A 19056-nucleotide genomic window follows, 5' to 3' on the forward strand; every position below is an offset into this window, starting at 1 on the left:
AAGGAGTTTTGTATCTAACAGGCTGCCTTCAACACAATAGTTGAGAAGAGGAACTCATAAGCAAAGCTAAAGAACTCATCCTTAGAGAACACAAGTTCAAACCGAGAAAGGTTTTATTTTTAAGACAAAACAAATAGCATTAACACACATCCAAATGCCAGTGCAAGAGTTCACTGGGTTTTATTAAAGAGAAAACTAAACTCAAGTGTCAAATAAAAACTGGAGCCACTCAAGAATGACTGCTTGTGGTGACACAAGTGTAACATGTGCTTGTCTAAAGTCGTCCTGTGTGTGTGGATATGTGGAAATGCATGATAAGAGGGAAACAATGCAAGGCAAAATGGCAGGTGCTCAAAGCTTTAAGATCCTTTTCTTCACGCTAATGTGCTCTTGTTTTGCTTTTGAGAATTAGGGTAATTCGCAGGTCATTTTACAAAGAACTGTAATATCAAAGAACACTTCCAAACAGCTAAAATAGACTCAAGGTCACTATTAAAGTGATAAAGGGAGGTCAGTGGGGGAAAAGTTTGTATTCTCAAAAGCCAGATTTCACACAATGGCAGGCACTAAATCTAGTTACATGTGCTTGCAGTAGAAAAAGAAGACACTGATCTTAATAGAGGCTGGTCTTTTTCATGATGCGCAGGAACTCTTGCTCACTGACCTCTCCATCTCCATCTCGATCAGCTTCATCAATCATTTCCTATATGACAGTAAAGATTCAGGTTAGATTAATTTATAAACTAATGCCAAAAGGTGACTAAGTAATAAGACTTTTTTTAGAGACAGGGTCTCTATGCTGCCCACACTAGTCTCAAATTATTGGCCCCAAGCGATCCTCCTGCCTCAGCCTCCTAAAGTACTGGGATTACATGCATGAGCCACTGTGCCTGGCAAGCAATAGACTTTTAATAACACTATGTGAACAGATAATTGTAGTCCACCCAATGCCAGTATGCTACTCCTGATAATAGCTTGGTTCCTGAAAACTTATTTGAAAATCAACTCATACTTTGTCAAACATTATCACCTGGGAGGGAGCTTGAAGATTACCTTGACTAGAGGGATTCCTGGAATGTAAAATAGTAGGCAAAACTGTGCATATGTGCATTTTTCTGGAAGCAGGGTTCATAGGTTTGTCTGACTATTAAAGGAGAATTAAGTTGTCCACAGAGGGACAAAGTACACTGGCTTTCCTTCAAAGAGGTGCTCACACTAGGGCAAATGTAACAGAAAAGTCACAGAGGGCCCAAAGGTGGGACTCTTAGGTTCCAGTGTGATGCATTACAAACCTGCAGCTCCTCATCAGTCAGGTTCTCACCCAACTCCTTGGCCACGCGTTTCAGATTTTTGAATGAAATCTTCCCAGTTTCATCATCATCAAAGAGCTTGAAAGCTTTCAGGATTTCTTCCTTGGTATCTTTCTCGGACTTACCAAATAGAACATAAAACCCATGAGTAGGGGGACACCATGGTTACTCGTGTCCTGTAGCCCTGCCACTGCCCCGTCAGGTCACCCTTTCCTTTTTAACAATGTAACTCGAGTCTAGCCTTGCAGCAAGTGTCAGGAAGCCCATTTTGGCCTCAGAGAAACACCAGGCAAGCCAGGCACTCCATCCAAGGTGACGTTTGCTCCCCATCCCTATATCTCTCCCTATCCCATATCTATTTCCTAACTGGTTTGGAATTCTGTGGGAGGAGGTATCTGCTTGGAAGTCTGGAGAAAGAAGTATAAGGGCTTGTTTTGGGAGCCCAAGGTAACATGATGGAAGGGCAGGCCTCCTGATGCAGCTGCTACCTGGACTGCTCTGTGGTCACATGACTGTTTTAACAGGCAGATGCCATGGGCCTCTGCAGATGACTGGGGCACCATACCATGCTAATTGTCTTAGCTACTCACCATTTTCTGGGTCATCACAGTTAAAAAGTCACCAAAGTTCATTTTTCCTGTCCCTTCCTTGTCAATTTCACTTATCATTTTCTTAATTTCTTCTTTCTTAGGTTCAAAGCCCAGGGCCCTCATTGCCACCTATAATGAAAACAGGATTGTCTCAATAAGCACATCTGAACTAGCAGGAGCAAAAATCACAGTGTTGAGAGCATTAAGCCAGCATCTGATGTGGTCATGTTAATATGATTGGGGAACACTATAACATTGATCTAATTGACATTTGCAATCAATTTTATTTAATAACACTCTAAGTAAAGACAGGAAAACAGAGCACAGTACAACCTCCCCTGTTACTTATTGCAGGGAGAAGAGGGCAGAAGGGGTAGAGAGGTGATAGGGAGATGACAAGGAAGAGGCAGAGGAAAGGAAGGGCAGTACAGCAGGAATGCATAGAGCTTGCCTTAAGTTCTTTAACATCTATGGTGCCAGTTCCATCCGCATCGAAAAGATCAAAAGCTTCCCGGATCTCCTGCTTCTGCTCTTCAGTAAGCTCAGGCTTAGGACTCATTCTTTTTCTCTGGGAACTTGATGTCATGTTTGTCTTCTTAAAGTTGGAGGCCTTCATATGTTATGCAATACACAAGCACAATAATATATCGTACAGTCCATATTTACATAACATAGTTACAGACACCCATATGTATTTTTAAAGATTTTTATAGCAACCAATTCCAAAGCTTTGCTTAACAAGAAAGATAACAGGGTTTACTGGCAAGAACAATGAATCTTTCCATGAACTTCTATCCCTCCGTTTTCTTTACTGTCGTTTCTAGAAGCAGGGAGATCACTTGTTCAGTAAGGATACCTCTTACTGAAAATCATCCCAAAAGAGAGCTAGTCAAGAAAATGACTGTGAATAAGTAGAGATAATCAGCTCTTCCCGAAGGTGGGGATCCTGGTTCTGGAAACTGCCTTACAATGCCCACTCCCAGTACTCCGCTTCCCAGTAAGTACTCTGACTTCCCAATTACTTCTAGATTTGGCCAAATATTAGCAAGTTGTTAAGATGTATATTGTGTCAGTATAGAGTAATAAAACTCAATCCATCTGACACCTTCGTGCCTTCTCCAAGAAGCTACAGCATCCCCTGAATGCCCCTATATTTAAATTGTAAAAAAACACTTTAATAGAACACAATACACCTTCTCCCAGCTCTGTGTGGAAATTTTGGCAGAATGAGGCGGCCAGGGGGCCAAGGTCTGAGAAAGTCAGGGGCCTGTGAGGGATTCGAGTCCTTTTTGCCCAGGGAGGTTCACCAAGGTGATCAGGGAAGGCCAGGGGAGCCCGAAGGGCGGGTGTGGGCCTGTTGTGGGTGAAGGGGAGGCAGCAGCGAAGCGCAGGCCCAGTAGGTTGGTTAGCGTCTGTACCCTACTCTTCCGGGAAAGAGCTCAAAGGAAGGACTGGTGCGTCAAAGCCGAGAAAGGCGCAGGAGAGGCGGCGTGGCCGAGCTGAGGCCTGGGAAGGGCTCACCCTCTGGGCGTGGGGCGCAACAAAGCGGCAGCACTCACCATAGCCAAAGGAGTCCACTGCCGGTTGTTAGGCAACCGACGTGTACACTGATTCGGCGCCGTTCCCACCGCCCCACGCGCACAGCCCCGCTCCCCATTGGCCGTCCGCTGGCCGCCGCCGCTCCCTACTGGTACAGGGCCGAAGAGGGTGGGACTAACCTGGCAAAGCCCAGGCCCAGCGCGGGGAGGGGCACGCTAGCGACAGAGACTTGTCTTTATTGGGCAAGATCACGCCGTGAGCGCCAATTAGCTGAGCCGACGCCGAGCTGGGCCAATCATCTTGGTAGAAGAAGCTCGGCTGATTCTCGGCTCACATGGGAGGGGAGTAAAAGGTGGTGGTCCGGGACTGGAGTTCAGTGGGTGCAGCCTGCTTGCGAGGTGAGGCCAGCCAGTGGGGCACCTGCGGACGGGTAAGAGTCGTGGCCTTGCCCTTGGAGGCCACTCTCTGTCAGCGACTGGGCAGGGCGGGAGGGTGGGGAGCTGCGGGGCCGCCCGGGTCGGGTGCTTTCTGGGCTGACCTAAGGCTAAGTTAGGGACCGAGTGCATCAGAGCAGCCAAAGACGATTGACCTTGCATGTTGGAGCAGGGACTGTACTCACGGGGCAACTGAGACCCGGAGAGGGGAAGGGGTCCGCTGAGCGTTGTGGCAGAGGTCGGACGGCTGGGACCTAGGAACTGAATCCAGCCGAGGCTCGCTCTTTGAAGGTGGCCCTTCGAGAGCACCCCCAGACTGACCCAGATGTGTAGGCCCCAGACCAGGTTCCAAGAGAGGATCACTTCAGGTCTTACCTGGCTAAAAGCAGCCCAGGACGGTGAACTGGGGGCTTTGGGAACGGACTTTGAAAGGAGTGAAGGGGATGTGAGCAAGCAAGAGGGGCGGGGAGAGGTCATCAAAATATACTCTTTTTGACACCCACACAATGCAGATAAGGAGGAGCATTCCAGGCCGAGACGCCCTCATCAGCAGAGTCACAGGAGTTTTGGAAGTGAGAGGTATGCTTGGAGAATTAAAAGGGAGCTTGTGCAAGGGCTGTGTGAACTGAGATAGACCTGCAGAAGTGGAGCTGGAGGTCCAATTTGCCCTCTTTAGCTATCTACGTGGCTTTTAGCCTTCACCTGATTTTCCTCCAGGCACTGGGGCAGTAATCTAGGGAGGCAGAGGGCAGAAAGTAAGTTTCTCAGGCAGAGAAAGGCCCGAGGCTTATTAGAACCTTTTAAATGGAGCTTCTGCCCTTTGCCCTCTTCAGCAGTGAACAGACTCCTGATTTTTGGGTCATCATCATCCCCCCAAGTAGTATGAGCCAGAGTTCTCACCATGGTCTCCAAAGCTTGGCACGACGTGTCCCCTCCCATCACTCCACAACTCTTCTCTCAGCCCCAGAACACTGGCTTTGTGGTTGAACCTCATGTGCCAGCCATACTCCTGCCTCTCATCTTTGTCCCAGTTGTCCTCTCTGCCTCCTCTTAAGCACCCTATTTAAGTACTGCAGCCCCCAGTACAAACCGGCCACTCACCTTTCTCTACTTTTTTTTCAATAGTCCTTATCACGTTCTGACCTACTGTATATTTTGCTTGTTTATTTTGTTCTTCGTTGTTCCTCCGCTAGAAGGCAGGCTGTCTTGAGAGCGGGCATCTTGGTTGTATTCACTACTGGTACTCCAGGACCTGGAACAGAGAGGGGCACATATTAGGTGCTCAGTAAATCTTGGTCAGACAACTGATGAGTAGTTCCCCTCTTTCCCACCTCTCACCTAGCTAGTCCTCCCTGCTCTGCCAGGTTAATCTTCATAGTGAACAGCTCTGGTCACGGCATCTCCCTGCTCTTAAACCTTCAGAGCCTGGACTGTAAAGGGCTCCTTAGCCTGGCCTGTGATCCCTCTGCCCAGTTTTGCCCCTGCTAACCCTTCTAACTTAATGTCCCTCCACACTTTGCTTCCCAGTCCGTCAGCCTGCAGATCGGAAGCCTGACAGAGTACAAGGGACAAACACAAGTTCTGCCCAGGCTGTGTGCAGGCTGTGTGACCTTGGGCAAGTCGCTTAACCTCTCTGAGCCTGTTTCTTATTTGTCGAGTGAGACCAGTACTGTCTACCTGATGGGATACTTTTGCATCTCAATGGGATGAGGTACTTATATGTACAGTGGCCTGATGTTGAGCAGGTCTTCAGGCCTGTTGACCCCGGAACACCATGGGTTTGAACCTTGTGAGTCCACTTACAGGCAGGTTTTTTCTCATCTCTGCTACCCCTGAGCTGCTAGATCAACTCCTCCTCATCTTCCTTCTCAGCCTGCTCTGCATGAAGACCATAAGGATGGAGACCATGATGACCCGCTTTCACTCAATGAGTAGTAAATACATTTTCTCTTCCTTACGATTTCATAGTAACATTTTCTTTTCTCTAGCTTAATTTATTGCTGGAACACAGTATGTAATGCATGTAACGCAGAAAATATTTGTTAATCAGCTGTTTACATTATTGGTGAGGCTTCCAGCCAACAGTAAGTTATACTGGTAAAGTTTTAGGTGAGTCAAAAGTTATATGTGGATTTGTGACTTTGGGGCTCAGTGCCCCAGCCCCCACATTGTTCAAGGGTCAAATGTAGTTCTCGTCTCTGATTTGCTCTTGTCATTCCCCCTACCCGCCATGCCTGGAGCCTTAGACTTGTCCAAAATCTCTTCCCCACACTGCAGCCACGGTGATCTTTCCAATCGCAACACTCACTCCTGCTTCCAACTTCTGGGGGCTCCGCCATCTTTCCCCCCTTGTAACTGCCTAGCTTGGCACACAGGCCCCACATGTTCTCAACTTTGCTCCTGATCTTGCTTCACACTTGCTGTGACACAACTTGTCACAGTTATAAAAACATGCTGGCTCTGTGGCTCTGTGCCATTGCTTCGTCCTTCCCACCCCTGGCCATGGAATGCCTTGCAGGACACCATCCCCTCTGTCTTACTCACTCTTCTGGGGCCTTTTGAAGTCAGCTTAGGGATCTCCTAGTTGGGGCAGGCTTCCCTGAGCCAGCAGCCTGCATTGGTGCTCTGGGCTTGCCCTCATCAGAGTGGAAACGCACTTCTGTGACTCTTCGCTTGCTCCTGTCTCCCACCCTAGATGGTGGGCTCCTTGAAGGTCAGCACTGTGTCTTTGTCAGCTTCTGCCTGGTAGTGACTGGCGTTTGGTGCCTTGTGAATGAGGAAATCAATGAATGAGGTGACACCTGGGGGTTCTTTTACAAGTTACCGCTCCCACTTTAACCCTGGGGTTTTGTTTGAGCCTCACAGTGGCTCTGAGGTAGGCGAGGAGGATGCTGTTTTACAGATAAAGCCTCAGGGCCAGTGGCAGCATGATACATCACTCCAACCCATCTTCCATTCCAGACTGCCTGCTGGGCCCCCAGGGGCTCGTGGGGTCCTACAGGGTGCTGAGTGTGAGGATGAGAGCAGAAACAGGTGCTGTGGAAGCCACTCACCTTTCCTGCAGAGGGAGAGGAGGTTTCACAGAGGGTGCAGTTCAACTAGGCGTTGAAGGAAGAGGAGGCCGTCACCGTGGAGAGGAGAGAGAAGCTATTCCATGCAGAGGAGCAGCAGAAGCTAAGCTCACAGGCATGCTGATGGGTTTCCGAGAGGTCTACCACAAAATAAAAGCTGGGGACTTTTTTTGTCCTAAAAGTAATAGAGAAACAAACAACTGGTGGAAACGTGGACACCGCAGGTCCATGGAAGGACAAGGTCGAGCTGGGTTGCCCCAGCATAATCAAGGCTAAACTGACACCTGTGAAGAGAAATGACCTCTGAGCTATTGGCCTCACTAATCCTAATCTGGCCATTTTCTTTCCCATATCACATCTTTGAATTCTCAAAGGGAGGCTTTATTTTTGTTCCTACAGAACTCCTGCTTTGCTGTATTTTCTCTTAGAACTATATCCATAATGAAGGTGTGTGCCGCCTCGGGTGAATCCTTCTCTTTCCATCTGATCATCTGGCCCAGTCCTGCAGAGGAGGCCAAGCATGAGGCATGAGGTGATGGGAAATAGGGGAATCCTCTTTTATAATCCAAGGCTCAGGCCACCATTTCAGGATTCCAAAGAAAGTTCTAAGAAACATTACTTGGCGTTCCTTGGATAGCCAGACTCTACTGAGATGTTTGGGAGAAGGACACTTTACCTGGCATTGTCTGTCCATGGACTGAAGTGATGAGCTCTCAGTGGCCACATTCTAGCTTCCTGCACTGGACCTTGTACAAGCGTGGGGCTCTGATAGCCTTTCCCCTTTACGAAGATGTCACACTTCTTTTTAGAAGGAGGGGACACTCTCATCTCTGTCTCTAGTTTGAAACAGAATGTTGTCTTGTTCTCTCCTTTTCCCTCCAGGAATCAGTGGTTGGAATGTTCCCCAGCAGGAAGGAGGAGGTTGGGCTAACTTCTCTCTTCTCGCTTCACCTGAGGCGGCACACACCTTCATTATGGATGTGTTTCTTAGCGAAGATACAGCAAAGCAGTAGTCCTGTAGGAGCAAAAGTAAGGCCTCCCTTTCAAGATGTGATATGGGAAAGAAAATACCCCGATTAGGATTAGTGAGGCCAGTGGCTGCGAGGTCACATCTTGTTTTTTTTTTTTTTTAATTATTATACTTTAAGTTCTAGGGTACCCGTGCACAGCGTGCGGATTTGTTACATAGGTATACATGTGCCATGTTGGATTGCTGCACCCATCAACTCATCATTTACATTAGGTATTTCTCCTAATGCTATCCTTCCCCCAACCCCCTACCCCCTGACAGGCCCTGTGTGTGATGTTCCCTGCCCTGTATCCAAGTAGTCTTATTGTTCAGTTCCTACCTATGAGTGAGAATGTGCGGTGTTTGGTTTTCTGTCCTTGTGATAGTTTGCTGAGAATGATAGTTTCCATCTTCATCCATATCCCAGCAAAGGACACGAACTCATCCTTTTTTATGGCTGCATAGTATTCCATAGTGTATATGTGCCACATTTTCTTAATCCAGTCTATCATTGGTGGACATTTGGGTTGGTTCCAAGTCATTGCTGTTGTGAGTAGTGCCACAATAACATACGTGTGCATGTGTCTTTATAGTAGCATTATTTTTAATCCTTTGGTATATATACCCATAATGGGATCACTGGGTCAAATGGTATTTCTAGTTCTAGATCCTTGAGGAAACACCACATTGTCTTCTACAATGGTTGAACTAATTTACACTACCACCAACAGTGTAAAAGCATTCCTATTTCTCCATATCCTCTCTACTTTCTGTTGTTTCCTGACTTTTTAATGATCACCATTCTAACTGGTGTGAGATGGTATCTCATTGTGGTTTTGGTTTGCATTTCTCTGATGACCAGTGATGATGAGCTTGTTTTCATGTGTCTGTTGGCTGTATAAATGTCTTCTTTTGTGACGTGTCTGTTCATATCCTTTGCCCACTTCTTGATGGGGTTGTTTGTGTTTTTCTTGTAAATTTAAGCTCTTTGTAGATTCTGGATATTAGCCCTTTGTCAGATGGGTAGATTGCAAAAATTTTCTCCCATCCTGTAGGTTGCCTGTTCACTCTGATGGTAGTTTGTTTTGATGTGCAGAAGCTCTTTAGTTTAATTAGATCCCATTTGTCTATTATGGCTTTTGTTGCCATTGCTTTTGGTGTTTTAGTCATGAAGTCTTTGCCCATGCCTATGTCCTGAATGGTACTGCCTAGGTTTTCTTGTAGGGTTTTTATGGTTTTAGGTCTAACATTGAAGTCTTTAATCCATCTTGAATTAATTTTTGTCTAAGGTGTAAGGAAGGGATCCAGTTTCAGCTTTCTACAGATGGCTAGCCAGTTTTCCCAGCACTATTTATTAAATGGGGAATCCTTTCCCTATTTCTTGTTTTTGTCGGGTTTGTCAAATATCAGATGGTTGTAGATGTGTGGTGTTATTTCTGAGGCCTCTATTCTGTTCCATTGGTCTATATATCTGTTTTGGTACCAGTACCAAGCTGTTTTGGTTACTGTAGCCTTTTAGTATAGTTTGAAGTCAAGTAGCATGATGCCTCCAGCTTTGTTCTTTTTGCATAGGATTGTCTTGGCTATGTGGGCTCTTTTTTGGTTCCATATGAACTTTAAAGTAGTTTTTTCCAATTCTGTGAGGAAAGTCATTGGCAGCTTGATGGCGATGGCATTGAATCTATAAATTACCTTGGGCAGTATGGCCATTTTCACGATATTGATTCTTCCTATTCATGAGCATGGAATGTTCTTCCATTTGTTTGTGTCCTCTTTTATTTCGTTGAGCAGTGGTTTGTAGTTCTCCTTGAAGAGGTCCTTTACATCCCTTGTAAGTTGGATTCCTAGGTATTTTATTCCCTTTGTAGAAGTTGTGAATAGGAGTTCACTCATAATTTGGTCTCTGTTTGTCTGTTACTGGTGCATAAGAATGCTTGTGATTTTTGCTCATTGATTTTGTATCCTGAGACTTTGCTGAAGTTGCTGAAGGAGATTTTGGGCTGAAACAATGGGGTTTTCTAAATATACAATCATGTCATCTGCAAACAGGGACAATTTGACTTCCTCTTTTCTTAATTGAATGCCCTTTATTTCTTTCTCTTGCCTGATTGCCCTAGCCAGAACTTCCAACACTATGTTGAATAGGAGTGGTGAGAGAGGGCATCCCTGTCTTGTGCCAGTTTTCAAAGGGAATGCTCCCAGTTTTTGCCCGTTCAGTATGATATTGGCTGTGGGTTTGTCATAAATAGTTCTTATTATTTTGAGATACGTTCCATCAATACCTAGTGTATTGAGAGTTTTTAGCATGAAGGGCTGTTGAATTTTGTCAAAGGCCTTTTCTGCATCTATTGAGATAATCATGTGGTTTTTGTTGTTGGTTCTGTTTATGTGATGGATTACATTTATTAATTTGTGTATGTTGAACCAGCCTTGCATCCCAGGGATGAAGCTGACTTGATCATGGTGGATAAGCTTTTTGATGTGCTACTGGATTGGGTTTACCAGTATTTTATTGAGATTTTCTTTTCTTTTCTTTTCTTTTTTTGAGATAGAGTCTCGCTCTGTTGCCCAGGCTGGAGTGCAGTGGCGTGATCTTGGCTCACTGCAACCTCCGCCTTCCAGGTTCACGCCATTCTCCTGCCTCAGCCTCCCGAGTAGCTGGGACTACAGGCGCCCGCCACCCCGGCTCATTGTTTGTATTTTTTAGTAGAGAGGGGGTTTCACCGTGTTAGCCAGAATGGTCTCCATCTCCTGACCTCGTGATCCGCCCGTCTAGGACTCCCAGAGTGCTCGGATTACAGGCGTGAGCCACTGCGCCCGGCCTTTATTGAGGATTTTCGCATTAGTGTTCATCAGGGATATTGGTCCAAAAATCTCTTTTTTTGTTGTGTCTGCCAGGCTTTGGTATCAGAATGATGCTGGCCTCATAAAATGAGTTAGGGAGGATTCCCTCTTTTTCTATTGATTGGAATAGTTTCAAAAGGAATAGTACCAGCTCCTCTTTGTACCTCTGGTAGAATTCGGCTGTGAATCCGTCTGGTCCTGGACTTTTTTTGGTTGGTAGGCTATTAATTATTGCCTCAATTTCAGAGTCTGTTAATGGTCTATTCAGAGATTCAACTTCTTCCTGGTTTAGTCTTGGGAAGATGTATGTGTCCAGGAATTTATCCATTTCTTCTAGATTTTCTAGTTTATTTGCATAGAGGTGTTTATAGTATTCTCTGATGGTAGTTTGTATTTCTGTGGGGTCGATGGTGATACCCCCTTTATCATTTTTTATTGCATTTATTTGATTCTTCTCTCTTTTCTTCTTTATTAGTCTTGCTAGCGGTCTATCAGTTTTGTTGATCTTTTCAAAAGACCAGCTCCTGGATTCATTGATTTTTTGAAGGGTTTTTTGTGTCTCTATCTCCTTCAGTTCTGCTCTGATCTTAGTTATTTCTCACCTTCTGCTAGCTTTTGAATGAGTTTGCTTTTGCTTCTCTAGTTCTTTTAATCGTGATGTTAGGGTGTCAATTTTAGATCTTTCCTGCTTTCTCTTGTGGGCATTTAGTGCTATAAATTTCCGTCTACACACTGTTTTAAATGTGTCCCAGAGATTCTGGTACGTTATGTCTTTGTTCTCATTGGTTTCAAAGAACATCTTTATTTCTGCCTTCATTTTGTTATGTGCCCAGTAGTCATTCAGGAGCAGGTTGTTCAGTTCCCATGTAGTTGTGCGGTTTTGAGTGAATTTCTTAATCCTGAGTTCTAATTTGATTGCACTGTGGTCTGAAAGTCAGTTTGTTGCAATTTCTATTCTTTTACATTTGCTGAGGAGTGCTTTACTTCCAACTATGTGGTCAATTTTGGAATAAGTGCGATGTGGTGCTGAGAGGAATGTATATTCTGTTGATTTGGGGTGGAGAGTTCTATAGATGTCTATTAGGTCCACTTGGTGCAGAGCTGAGTTCAATTCCTGGATATCCTTGTTAACTTTCTGTCTCATTGATCTGTCTAATGTTGACAGTGGGGTGTTAAAGTCTCCCATTATTATTGTGTGGGAGTCTAAGTCTCTTTGTAGGTCTCTAAGGACTTGCTTTAAGGATCTGGGTGCTCCTGTATTGGGTGCATAGATATATTTAGGATAGTTAGCTCTTCTTGTTGAATTGATCCCTTTACCATTATGTAATGGCCTTCTTTGTCTCTTTTGATCTTTCTTGGTTTAAAGTCTGTTTTATCAGAGACTAGAATTGCAACCCCTGCTTTTTTTTTGCTTTCCATTTGCTTGGTAGGTCTTCCCCCATCCCTTTATTTTGAGCCTATGTGTGTCTCTGCACGTGATATGGGTCTCCTGAATATGGCACATTGATGGGTCTTGACTCTATCCAATTTGCCAGTCTGTGTCTTTTAATTGGGCATTTAGCCCATTTACATTTAAGGTTAATATTGTTATGTGTGAATTTGATCCTGTCATTATGATATTAGCTGTTTATTTTGCCAGTTAATTGATGAAGTTTCTTCCTAGCATCGATGGTCTTTACAATTTGGCATGATTTTGCAGTGGCTGGTACCGGTTGTTCCTTTCCATGTTTAGTGCTTCCTTCAGGAGCTCTTATAAGGCAGGCCTGGTGGTGACAAAATCTCTCAGCATTTGCTTGTCTGTAGAGGATTTTATTTCTCCTTCACTTATGAAGCTTAGTTTGGCTGGATATGAAATTCTGGGTTGAAAATTACTTTCTTTAAGAATGTTGAATATTGGCTCCCACTCTCTTCTGGCTTGTAAGGTTTCTGCCAAGAGATCCACTGTTAGTCTGATGGGCTTCCTTTGGGGGTAACCCGACCTTTCTCTCTGGCTGCGCTTAACATTTTTTCCTTCATTTCAACCTTGGTGAATCTGACAATTATGTGTCTTGGGGTTGCTCTTCTCAAAGAATATCTTTGTGGTGTTCTCTGTATTTCCTGAATTTGAGTGTTGGCCTACCTTGCTAGGTTGGAGATGTTCTCCTGGCTAATATCCTGAAGAGTATTTTCCAACTTGGTTCCTTTCTCCCCGTCACTTTCAGATACTCCAGTCATACGTAGATTTAGTCTTTTCACATAGTCCCATATTATTTGGAGGATTTGTTCATTTCTTTTTTACTCTTTTTTCTCTAACCTTGTCTTCTCGCTTTATTTCGTTAATTTGATCTTCAATCACTGATATCCTTTCTTCCACTTAATCAAATCGGCTATTGAAGCTTGTGCATGCATCACATAGTTCTCATGCCATGGTTTTCAGCTCCATCAGGTCATTTAAGGTCTTCTCTACACTGTTTATTCTAGTTAGCCATTCATCTAACTTTTTTTCAAAGTTTTTAGCTTCCTTGTGATGGATTAGAACATGCTCCTTTGGCCGGGCGCGGTGGCTCAAGCCTGTAATCCCAGCACTTTGGGAGGCCGAGACGGGCGGATCACGAGGTCAGGAGATCGAGACCATCCTGGCTAACATGGTGAAACCCCGTCTCTACTAAAAATACAAAAAACTAGCCGGGCGAGGTGGCGGGCGCCTGTAGTCCCAGCTACTCCGGAGGCTGAGGCAGGAGAATGGCGTAAACCTGGGAGGCGGAGCTTGCAGTGAGCTGAGATCCAGCCACTGCACTCCAGCCTGGGCAACAGAGCAAGACTCCGTATCAAAAAAAAAAAAAAAAAAAAAAAAAAGAACATGCTCCTTTAGCTCGAAAAAGTTTGTTATTACAGACCTTTTGAAGCCTACTTCTGTCAACTCGTCAAAGTCATTCTCCGTCCAGCTTTGTTCTGTTGCTGGCGAGGAGCTGCGATCCTTTGGAGGAGAAGAGGCGCTCTGGTTTTTAGAATTTTCAGCTTTTCTGCTCTGGTTTCTCCCCATCTTTGGGGTTTTATCTACCTTTGGTCTTTGATGTTGGTGACCTATAGATGGGGTTTTGGTGTGGATGTCCTTTTTGTTGATGTTGACGTTATTCCTTTCTGTTTGTTAGTTTTCCTTCTAACAATCAGGTCCCTCAGCTGCAGGTCTGTTGGAGTTTGCTGGAGGTCCACTCCAGACCCTGTTTGCCTGGGTATCACCAGCAGAGGCTGCAGAACAGCAAATATTGCTGCCTGATCCTTCCTCTGGAAGCTTCGTCCCAGAGGGGCACCTGCCTATATAAGGTGTCTGTCGGACCCTACTGGGAGGTGTCTCCAATTACCCCCCTGACACTTGAGGACGCAGTCTGTCCTTTCTCAGAGCTCGAACGCCGTGCTGGGAGAACCACTGCTCTCTTAAGAGCTGTCAGACAGGGACGTTTAAGTCTGCAGAAGTTTCTGCTGCCTTTTGTTCAGCCATGCCCTGCCCAACAGGTGGAGTCTATAGAAGCAGCAGGCCTTGCTGAGCTGTGATGGGGTCTGCCCAGTTCGAGCTTCCCGGCCGCTTTGTTTACCTACTCACGCCTCGGTAATGGTGGATGTCCCTCCCCCTGCCAGGCTGCAGCCTCACAGGTGGATCTCAGGCTGCTGCACTAGCAGTGAGCAAGACTCAGTGGGCTTGGGACCCGCTAAGCCAGGCACAGGAGAGAATCTCCTGGTCTGCCAGTTGCTAAGACTGTGGGAAAAATGCAGTATTTGAGTGGGAGTGTCCCATTTTTCCAGGTGTAGTCTGTCACGGCTTCCCTTGGCTAGGGAAGGGAAATCCCCCGACCCCTTGCAATTCCTGGGTAAGGTAACACCACGCCCTGCTTTGGCTCACTCTCCATGGGCTATACTCACTGTCCCACCAGTCCCAATGAGATGAACCAGGTACCTCAGTTGGAAATGCAGAAATCACCCGTCTTCTGTGTCGTTCACGCTGGGAGCTACAGACCAGAGCTGTTCCTATTTGGCCCTCTTGGAACAGACCGAGGTCACATCTCTGTAGAGGTTTCAGTTTAGCCTTTATTTTGTTGGGGCAACTCAGCTCAACTTTGTCCTTCCATGGGCCTGTGGTGTGGAGCAAGGTGGTTGGATTTCACCAGTACAACGTGTCTCTGTTTTCCTAGATTATTTTTAGCTTAAGATTTTGTCCCAGTGTGCATCGTGGGTGCACATACTAGTTTTTAATGGATTAAAATAACTAACATTTTAAAGGAAAAGACTCGAGGCTTCTGATGTGTGAACAATCTACCAGCCCCTAAAACATTGCTTTTTGGAGTCTTGTTTTCAATAGTTCAGAGCTATTCTGTGTGTCTGTGTGGTAAAGTAGATATAACAGAAAATGTACCATCTTCACCATATTTAGGTGGACAATTGAGTGGCATTACATGCATTCCCATTGTTGAGCGAACATCAACCCATCTGCCTTCAGAACTCTTCCTCCTACAGCACTGAGAGTCTGTTCCCATCAGCAGTCACTCCCCATTCACAGAGCACTTGTCCTTTTGTGCCTAGCTTATTTCACTGACCATAATGTCCTCGAGGTTCACGCATGTTGTTGCATGTCTCAGAACTTCATTCCTTTTTATGGCTGAAAAATATGCCCATGCATGGCTAGACCACATTTTGTTTATCTGTTCATCTGTCAGTGGACACATTGCTGCTTCTACCTTTTGGCTGTAGTGATTAATGCTGCTGTGAACATGGATGTACAAATTTCTGTTCAAGTCCCTGCTTTCAATTTTGGGGGCATATGCCCAGACATGAAATTGCTGGATCCTATAGTAATTCTCTGTTTAATTTTTTTGAGGAGCTGCCATACTATTTTCCAAGGCGCAGCATCATTTTACATGCCCATGAACAATATATGAGGGTTCCAGGTTCTCCACATCCTCACTGACACTTGTTATTTTCTCTTTTCTGGCTTTTGATAATAGCCAGCCTAATAATGGGTGTGAGGTGACACCTCACTATGGTTTTGATTTGCATTGTCCTAATGATTAGTGATATTGAGCATCGTTTTTTGTTTTTTTTTTTGAGACAGTCTTGCTCTGTCGCCCAGGCTGGAGTGCAGTGGTGGTACCATCCTGGCTCACTGCAACCTCCAACTCCCAGGTTCAAGTGATTCTCCTGCCTCAGCCTTCTGAGTAGTTGGGATTACAGGCATGTGCCACCACACCCAGCTAATTTTTGTATTTTTAGTACAGATGGGGTTTTACCATGTTGGCCAGGCTGGTCTCGAACTCCTGACCTCAAGTGTTCCACCTGCCTCAGCCTCCCAAAGTGCTGGGATTACAGGCGTGATCCACCACACCCAGCCTGTTGAACATCTTTTCATGTGCTTTTTGGCCATCTTTAAAGTAGATCTTCTTTGGAGAAATGTCTATTCAGTCAGAGCTATTCTCAATGTACATTGTAACCTGAGCATATATCACGTGGTGAATTTAGGTGAGTAGGCAGCAGGCGGGGTTGCCTATGGGATCTGACTCATTTGTGAGGCTAGCTCTGGGTACTCCAACCCATAGAGACAGCTAAGCTGTCACCAAAATTCTTATCTGACTCATAGTATTTATAAACTTTAAAATAATTGGTATATAATTTGAGACAAAGGAGATTTTGTTTTGACAAGAGGCTGGTTTGCAAAGAATTGTGTGATTATTGTTTCAGCAGTACAGCTCCGTTGGGGCGAGACGTGTTTCTTCTTTCACCTCCTACATCCTCCTCTAGCAAATGAGGAGAGGAATAGGCTCTAAGGCTTCTTGCTTTTGTTAGTCGTACAAGGGGACCTGTGGAATTGGCAGCTCTGCTATTTGGATTTCGGGACTGCAAAGGATACTTGTATGGTTTGCTGGGTCTGCTGTAACAGATGACCACAAACTGTGTGACTTAGAACAGCAGAAATGTGTCTCTCACAGTTCTGGAGGCCACAAGTCCAAAATCAAGGTGTTGACAAGGTCGTGTTCCCTCCAAAGGATCAATGGGAGACTCGTTCTTCATTTTTTCCAGCTTCTGGTGGCTCCAGGTGTTCCTTGGCTTGTAGCCACATCACTCTAACCTCTGCCTCCATCTTCACATGGCCTCCTCCTCTTCTCCCTGCCTTTCCCCTCTGTATGTCTCTTGTAAGAACACTTGTCATTGGATTTAGGGCCCACCAGGCCTCCAAGGACCTCTATTGGCCCATTCTTTTCCTATTTTTCATGCAAAACGTAAGGCTACAGGAGCAGTTAAACTTACTCTTTGGTTCGAGAAGAACTGAATGAAGTGTTTGGTGTTAGTCATCTGCTATTCATTGAATAAGGCCAAAGAGGAAATAATTCTTTCCACCCAAGTTTGCTTGTGAGTCCCAATCTGTCTTATTCTTTCTTTACACCCCTGCCCTATGGTCCCGCTGTACACATACTTTACAAAACAAGTCCTTGGTTGTTGATTTGTTAGCCAGCATCTAGTTGTTGCAACAACCCCAGGAGTTAGCCTTTAGGCAGGACCTGGGAGCCGTTTCCAGGGCAGACAGGACAGCCCCTGCCTGCCCAAACTTACACCGCATGGCAGCAGATTAGATAGGGGAGGACTAAAGTGGTGGAGAGAGTCCAAAGGCAGCCCAAGAAGGAGGCATGGGCAGGGAGACTCCTGCACAGGAAGCCATGTTACAATAATAATAAAATTAGCTGCCTTGAATGGTACGTTGACAGGTATTTGACACAATCCTCATAATGACCTTAGGGGCCATTTACTTTACAGATGAGGAAAGGCAGACTCAGTTCTTTTAAATAACTCCCCCGAGGGCTACCTGCTGGTAAGGAATAGTAGCTGGGATTTGAACCCAGGCAGCAAGCCGACTCTGGGTTCATTCATTTATTGCCAGCTGCACTGAGGAGTGGCGTGATTTGTGATTTTCTCAGGCGTAGAGGGTGAGCAGAGGCTTACAAGAGCAGAACTCCACAGGGGTGGGCTTATTTAGCCTGGCTGGCCTAGTTAGCCTGTCATGCGCTGCTGTCATTGCCCCAGGCACATACCCCTCAGACCCTCTGCCAGCAGAGGTCAATAAGGCCTTGGTGGGGTCCAGGCCAGATGTGGGCAATCTCCTTGCCCCTGTAGATGCCAGGTGCCTTTTCATTTGCTCACATTTCCCTGAATATCTGGGGAATCTGGATAAGAAGCCAGCAGTGGGCATTCGTGATCGTATCATCACAAAATAATAGTCATTTGCCCCACTGAAGCCCCTGCACCTTAGATGGGATATGCGTGTATGCAGTAGAGAGCAGTATGGGAGCTCTGGTGGGTGTGCCCACACACGGTAGTCTCATGACCCCCGGCCGACATGTGAGTGCCCACTTTGTGCTGGGCACTATGCTTCATGCGCAAGTTGCAGCAGTGGGCAAGGCTTTAGTGTAAGGTGCCAAAATCCTCGTTCTCTAGCTGCTTTGGTCCAGATACACATTGAGTCCCAGTGAGTTGAATATCAGCCACATGTCTTTCGAATGAACAGTTGACAGGGCCCCTACCAACGTCAAGGGGATCGTGGGATAAAGGGAAGGACAAGGCAGGCACAGAGCTACAGATTGACTTCAGTGCATTCTAAAAATGGCCATGACAAGTCAAGTTTTGAAATACAGTTTCTTGATAACTTTCATTATGAGTTCAGAAAAATGTTCCCCCAAAATGGCCCCTCCAGACATTGAGGGTCCTGCATCCATTTCAAGGCCATTTTGGCCTTCTACATGCCCATAAGTCCCCACTGGGACACATGATCATGCCCATTCATTAAAAGTGGCGAGGAGTGTAAAATTTGAGGTGTGGGGTTGGATTGCAGCAATCACAGCAGGTGGAACCCCAGTGCTGCCTGCCTGCCACCTCCTCACTGAAGTGTTCTGTGAATCTAGCTTTTCATGAGCAAAGTTAGACTCTTGTCTTGTCGTGGGTTCTGCCATCTCCAGATGTTAGGGGATCCATGACTAAGTAAATTGGCAACTACCAAGAAAACATAGACACAAGACCAAACACATCGTAGTCAAGTGGCATCTTTGTGTTTGCAGTTCAGTATCATGGTGACTAAGGAGAGGAGCACCTTAAGGGCTGTCACTAAAGCCGTACTCTTCTGTTTGGTAACACTGTTGGACTTTGTTGCTACTGTCTCCCTGCTGTGAACTGCTGGGTGCCCACCATACTCTGACCACTTCCCAAGGGTTTCTGATGGCCCTAGATACTCTTAAGTTCCTCCAT

The 19056-nt window shown here is 45.7% G+C and overlaps 2 protein-coding genes across 11 annotated transcripts in view; one reads left to right on the forward strand and one right to left on the reverse strand.

Annotated features, from left to right (window-relative positions):
* Positions 1-91: 91 nt before the first annotated feature.
* Positions 92-3571, reverse strand: CETN2 (centrin 2). Of its 3 annotated transcripts, none has more exons than XM_033201661.1 (5): positions 3460-3571; positions 2352-2510; positions 1901-2029; positions 1293-1430; positions 92-703 (listed from the first exon to the last, which is right to left on the reverse strand). In XM_033201661.1, the coding sequence occupies exons 1-5, from the start codon at positions 3460-3462 to the stop codon at positions 614-616; spliced, it is 519 nt and encodes a 172-aa protein (XP_033057552.1). In that variant the 5' UTR covers positions 3463-3571; the 3' UTR covers positions 92-613. The 3 variants fall into 3 exon arrangements, with proteins under 3 accessions (XP_033057552.1, XP_033057550.1, XP_033057551.1); XM_033201659.1 differs by having other exon boundaries at positions 3319-3466; XM_033201660.1 differs by lacking the exon at positions 3460-3571 and adding an exon at positions 3094-3162.
* Positions 3572-3723: 152 nt separating this feature from the next.
* NSDHL (NAD(P) dependent steroid dehydrogenase-like) overlaps positions 3724-19056 on the forward strand; it is a 39394-nt gene continuing 24061 nt past the window's right edge. The window contains exons 1-3 of one of the 8 annotated variants that reach the window (XM_033201653.1): positions 3739-3869; positions 4386-4452; positions 5746-5807. The gene's annotated coding sequence lies outside the window, so the exon portion shown is untranslated. Of the gene's footprint in view, positions 3870-4385; positions 4453-5745; positions 5808-7845; positions 7974-19056 lie in introns of those variants that run through there. The other 7 variants (XM_033201658.1, XM_033201652.1, XM_033201654.1 and 4 more) reach the window with 7 other exon arrangements.

The sequence above is a fragment of the Trachypithecus francoisi genome, unplaced genomic scaffold, assembly GCF_009764315.1.
Source record: "Trachypithecus francoisi isolate TF-2019V2 unplaced genomic scaffold, Tfra_2.0 Lachesis_group6, whole genome shotgun sequence".
NCBI classification, from domain to species: Eukaryota; Metazoa; Chordata; class Mammalia; order Primates; family Cercopithecidae; genus Trachypithecus; species Trachypithecus francoisi.

Bases quoted from the DNA above. Each gene is read 5' to 3' on its own strand.
- CETN2 (XM_033201661.1), bottom strand. The intron at 1,431-1,900 runs GTGAGTAGCTAA...CTATTTGGTAAG, and splicing joins CTGTGATGACCCAGAAAATG to TCCGAGAAAGATACCAAGGA. The intron at 704-1,292 runs GTTTGTAATGCA...ACTGTCATATAG, and splicing joins TGACTGATGAGGAGCTGCAG to GAAATGATTGATGAAGCTGA.